Below are 6,157 nucleotides of genomic sequence, written 5' to 3' on the forward strand. Positions count from 1 at the left end.
TTAATAAATTAGTATTCTCCATTTTTTTTTCAAACAAGTAGAGATTATATGACCTGGTAATCATCTTGATTATATAGAATTTTCTCTAGAAATTGATGAGACATGGACTCAACTTGATTATATAGAATTTTCTCAAGAAATTAATGAGAAATAGGCAATTTTCGAGATCCTAAGAACGAAATAACTGCTGCTAATAACCGTTATACCTGTCCATCAAAGATTCCTGTATTGTTGCTGATGTTTTCCAATTAATTTTTAAAATACAGTGTTAAAATTCTGGAAAAAAAAATTCTTTTTCTGGAATAAAAATGTTAATCCTAAGTCACCCATCTTTTGAACCGATCAAACGTCTAAAATGTCGGACGAGGTTCACCTTTTCTACACTTCAATTTGTTCTAACAACGGATGATCCAGACAGGACCCCCTCCCCCGTATAAATGGCGATAAGTTTTTCATATCCAATTAGGGAAGCAGAAAGCTATTATCTAAGCTATGATGCAATTTTTAAACATTTTATGAACCTATTATTTAGTTCATTTAGCCCTTTGGTAATATTTTTCCACAACTTTTTCGTCCGGACCACTTTAATGTTTGATTTTATGCCATCAATCTGAAGAAACACTCAGTCACCGCTACCAAAATACTCCCAGTCATGGCGCCTCCTCGTTCATTTTTTTTTCCACACTAACGAAGAAAAAAAAAACGACGGAATACATTTCTCATGTTTTTCTGTCACTTTTACGGCTTTCTATCTCTTTCTAAGCTCTCAAATCTTTCTTGATCCTGCTTTTCTTTTCTTTGTTGTCATTTCTTGATCCCACATGATGTTCGAGAAGGAGTGAGATTTTCAAAAAAGGAGAACACAGTGCAAATTCGGAAGCCATTTTCAAACGAAGATAGAAAAAAGAATAGAAATGGGACATTGTGACGTAAAAGTTAATCTGCTAGTTTTAATTCGGAAAGGGATGTATTTTTTTCGACGTCTGGAAGGGGCAAAGGAGAATGAGGGATTTTATTTTATCGACTATTGAAATACTGTAAAAAGAGGAATGGGATATGGTAAGACGTCACGGCAACGATTATGAACATCAGGTGGAGTATTTGTATACGTGATCATAGCTTATGGGAAGAAGGGTGATTCCGTCCATTTCTTCCTAAATGCCGTAAAAAACGGCCCTGAAGATGCGGCGCCGTACAAGACTGGCGCGCTCCAATCGAACTCGTTGTAGAAAGCAGCGCGCCGGAACGCTCGAAGCTGTACATATCTTCCGGGCCCTTTTTCTACGGCAATTAGGAAGAAATGGACGGAGTCACCCCCCTCTCCATAATCTACTATTCCGTATACGAATATTCCACCGGAAATCCGTAGCACTCCAGATTCGTGGGGTGATGACTTTAAGAAATCTCTTTACCGATAACACCACCGATGTTACGTGGAAAAAAAAAACATCAGCAACGACTTCTAATAACTGCCGAGAAATAATTGATGGCAGGACAATTTTCTTCCAGAAATTCGAGTAAGATCAGCCATATCTTAGCCTTATGAAGGGATCGACTGAATTTTCCGTGCATAATTCCATTTAAACAGCTAAATACAGAAGATGAGGATCGATAAACGAGGGGGAGATCATAGATCATGCAATGGAATGCTGTATGTTTTAGTCGCGGATCGACAACTGCTCCTTCTAGTGATATTGGAGCAATCAAAAGCAGAAACTAGTTGTGAACGTAGAAGTGCTCGAAAATGTTCCGATGACATACAAAATAGGACGAAGTTCAGAACCTGAAACAATTCCATTGCGGAGAAATGAATACGAATCCATTAAGACCAAATTTATGAATAAAGTCCAGCAAATCTTCCAATCCGACATCATAACATAATGTTAAGAACTATAGTAGAGTTAAACGAAATAAATAAATGCGCTGCAGCTGCGTAAACGGCTGCGCTCGAAGCGGTGCGGTAGCGGATGGAATCGAGGTGGGACCGAATCGCGAACTGCAGCGAAGAATGCTGTTAACGAAGGTCCCCTTCGATCTTAACCGCTACGCTCCACCGCACCGCTTCAAGCGCAGCCACTTTTACCTAGAATTCCCGAAAGTTCCGATTAGGGTGTATCAACAGATATGCTGTAGATGCGCTCAGTACGAGGATATAAGAGACAAAAATATGAACCTTTTAACCAAAGAAATCACAAGAAAGAAAACCTACTTAAAGGGTTCTGGAAAATCGAGAACATGGAGAAATAAAAACTAATACGAAAATATAAGTAAATGGTTGCACGGTGTATGTAGTCACCACACGCAACAACATATCTGACGCCTAGTCGGAACTTTCGCGAACTTTCTGATTTTCAGTCCTTCTCCTTTTCTTTTTTCATATCTACAAATGATTTCCTTCATCTATTAGGCGTCCATGTGTCAGAGAACTCTGGATATTTTCTGTATATGGTGGTATTTAAGCTTCGTAAAGGCACTGTGCAATATTTCCCAAGTTCCGGCTGCGTCATTTCAGCTCACATTTACCCTGAAATTAATGTGAAATCTGTTTCATACCTTGCCAGTTATTACTAGTGAATTCGAAATTGAACTGATCATTGCGATTGTGACATCCTAAATAAACAGTTGATTAGTTGTTGATCAACTGAAACACATGTAGTATAATCAAAACGACATGAAGCACGGTGCAACTGCGTAAGCAGTAGCGCACGAAGCGGTGCGGTGGAGCGTAGCGGTTAGGATCGAGTGAGGATCCCTTCCTATCGTCGTTCATTGCAGCGATTCGCGATGGTTCCACCTCGACTCCAACCTCCACCGCGCCGCAGCCGCTTACCGCAACTGCACCATGCTTCATGTCGTTTCGACCCGACTATAAACGCATGCTAGATGTTTGAGGCAAGCGTGATAAGCGACAACTAACCTTTGACCTTTCGGAACCTCTGATCTTTTGAAATTTGCTTTGAAAAGATAGAATAGCTCCGGGTGCATTGCATATGATGAAGCTAATTATTATCACTGTCACCATTATTGTAACCTGTAATGAACATTAGAGGGTAGCTTTAAACAAAGTTTAAGAGTATTATACGATAGATGTTAGTAGAGTTACCTTCCTTTCCGTCTTATTTCTTGCAACAAGAAGTGTCTGTTGTGTTTGTGAATCCTTAAGCATGTGTACAGGCATCGTGTTTTTCTTCAGGGCCAACACCAAGAGTGTACTCAGCAGCGTAAGCACCACGAAAGGAACAAATACGACGCTGACGACATGTAACCCCTGCATTATTTTGATATAAGAAGGTCTCACGTTCTGAGAAGTTCACTTTTCATTAAAAAAACTATCAATACAAACAAATTGGTAATAAGGCAAATAATGGTATGTTGTTGCAACTAATACGAAACGTATTTGAAATTTAAACCTAAGTGCAACTCATTTGGTAGGGAAAAACAATAGGAGCACTAAAATGAACATTAGAATAGTGAAAGTAAAAGGTATTTTTTTCTTGTTTTCGAGGTATTTTGCTTCGAATTTTTCGTTATTTTAAAGTTTTAACTGCACATTTTCTTGTTCATTTCGTGTCATTAGTTTCCCTCCTATAGTGTTCTTAGTTATCCCTGTTATTAATTGTGTTAATTCTTAGACTGTTATACGTAGACGGATATTCACTATTGCGGTTTAATGAGTCATTTAGTGCATTTAGGCGTCCCTAGAACACGAAAACGCGACGGCGCCAATTTTGAAATCAGGGTTCAAATTTCGGCTCACGAATCAGAAGGGTTAGCTCGAAAATTGCTGAAGAGACTTTGAATCCATGCCGAAAATACTAATAATAATTGTTGTTGTGGTTAAAGATCTTCATGTAGCATTGTGAATGAAAACACTTGGACTGACGAATTTCCGTAGTTGGAAGAAAAAAAAAACGAACAAATACCACTCACTAAAAGTGTTTCAGCCACATGAGATGGAATATTTTGTGATGGTGGCAGGAACTGTAATGCGGTGACAGCAAGAGCTCCTATGACGATTATAGTAATAACTGCAATAAATCGTGGTGATACTGATCGACGTGATGTTCGGAATGGACTGCGCAATACTTGAACCCGCTCGATAGTTGCATACATCATGCACCTAGAATGGGATGAAATTAATGCGGGTAAAGCTCCAGACTGTTAGAATTTTGCTGAAAAAATATTTCTAAAGGTTTTGTATTGGCATTAGCACCGCTTATAATGAAATGACATTTAGGACAAACATACCATATGGAGATAGCGCTAAACCAGTTTTGCACGCCTTTGATCAAATGTATAGAATTTCGATATCGTTGACTCGAGTGAAGAACTCCCTGAATGTCAATAACTAGATTTAGTGTTTTTCAATAGAATTGCTAGATTAGTTCTATAATACAATACTATAAGTGTTATGCTGAATATTTTATGTTGATATTATTTTCACATAGGCTTGTCAAAGGCATCACCCCACGAATCTGAGGTGGTGCAGATTTCAGGTGGAGTATTCTTATAAGGGATAGTAGATTATGGAGAGGAAGGTGATTCTGTCCATTTCTTCCTAATTGCCGTAAAAAACGGCCCGGAAGATGCTGGCGTGTGCACGAGGCTGGCGCGCTCCAATCGAATTTCTTGTGGAAATGGCGCGCCGGAACACCCGAAACCGTATCTTCCGGGTCGTTTTTTACGGCAATCAGGAAGAAATGGACGGAATCATCCCCCCCCCCCCTCTTCATAGTCTCTCATCCCGTATACGAATACTTCACCTGAAATCTGCAATCTGTGATTCGTGGGGTGATGCCTTTAAAATGCTGGAGAAATAATCACTGTCTGCCTCAAACAATTACGCATCGGTTACGGTATCTATTAACTGGTCCCTGCTCGATAGTTTCTGCATCCGTTGTCAACTCTGCATCTGAACAACAGCGCTTGATGTAGGATATGGAACCGTTCTTTTTCTCTTTTTTTTCTATTCACACCTCCGACTCTGATTCGATCTTAGCACCTACAATTCCTCAGCGATATGAGACCCTATCTGATCTATGGTTTTTTTTTCTTCAAATCTTATAATTGGTTCTTTTCTGATAGTTATTTTGCTTCTTTTATCCTATTGCTGGTTTTCTTCTTATCTATGTATTTCTCCTATATTTTCGTGAAGCTATTTTCATTCTTCTTTTTCTTCAGCACTTGTTTCACTTATTGGTGTGGTGCGCTTTACTAATTATTTGACGTCATATTGCCTAGCTATATACCCAGCAGTTTACTTGATCGCTTTCCTTGAAGTTTCTGGTCAGATGATTGTTTTACCAGAAAAGTCCGCTCATATGAGGGGGTCAAAGTTGGTTTTAATTTGAAAAAAGTACCCAAAAATAAACACACGTACGCAGAAGAATAGGAACTGAGGTATATGCGTAAACAAGAAGAAGAGATCAGCAAAGGCCATGACAGCAAATATCTGAAAAAAAGCATCTGTGTCTTCGTTTTGCGGTGGAAAACAGTGACAAGAAAACGAAAACGTACAAGATTGGTCCTCGATCTCATGTTTCTGGATAGGAGCACGTTGAGATTCAATACATTTCCCGTACAACCGAAACATATTTGGCAGAATAAAACATAGGTGTTTGTAGCTCTGATCACACTATGCTGCCATTGTTCTACATGGCCTGTGGTGGAGAGATTCATCTGAAAAGATTCCAGTCTATTATTCCTTTCCCATTAAATCTTCACTTTCTGAGAAAAACCGAACAAAAGGTAAATGAGTGGTGTCAAGTAGGAGCGGTTCTGCCTAAACACATCCTTTGACAAACTAAACACTCTGAGAAAGAAGAACTTGAAAAACATCCAAATAAACAATAAATAAATCACAAAAGGATCAAAAATAAATAATAATAAAAACATACAAATCCACGATTTGTCAACGGCTTCAAAATCATCAAATCAGAATGGGATAGCTACTCAACGTACAAACTACTCCTCATATCCTGGAAGACCGAGGAAATCCCTCGGTTCTTCCAAAGGCTTTTGATTTCTATGTCTGTTGTTGTTTTTCTTCATTCTCTCCGCTAAAAGAAACTACATCATGGACCAATCCTAATATTGGAAAGTGCTGCTCAACAAAATTCGAATGTTCCCCCGAACGCTGCCGAGATTAGGATCAGCT

The 6,157-nt window shown here is 39.0% G+C and overlaps 1 protein-coding gene across 2 annotated transcripts; it reads right to left on the bottom strand.

Moving 5' to 3' along the window:
• Positions 1-2,626: 2,626 nt before the first annotated feature.
• RB195_012734 (uncharacterized protein) lies at positions 2,627-4,116 on the bottom strand (the record flags this gene model as incomplete). 2 transcript variants are annotated; one of them, XM_064202245.1, is made up of 3 exons in its annotated part: positions 2,627-2,866; positions 2,918-3,031; positions 3,104-3,166. In XM_064202245.1, 3 exons carry the CDS (start codon positions 3,164-3,166, stop codon positions 2,627-2,629), a joined length of 417 nt encoding a protein of 138 aa, XP_064058126.1. The 2 variants fall into 2 exon arrangements, with proteins under 2 accessions (XP_064058126.1, XP_013307465.2); XM_013452011.2 differs by lacking the exon at positions 2,627-2,866 and adding an exon at positions 3,931-4,116 and having other exon boundaries at positions 2,867-3,031; positions 3,104-3,268.
• Between the last annotated feature and the right edge of the window lie 2,041 nt (positions 4,117-6,157).

This window comes from Necator americanus, chromosome V (assembly GCF_031761385.1).
Source record: "Necator americanus strain Aroian chromosome V, whole genome shotgun sequence".
Taxonomy (NCBI): domain Eukaryota; kingdom Metazoa; phylum Nematoda; class Chromadorea; order Rhabditida; family Ancylostomatidae; genus Necator; species Necator americanus.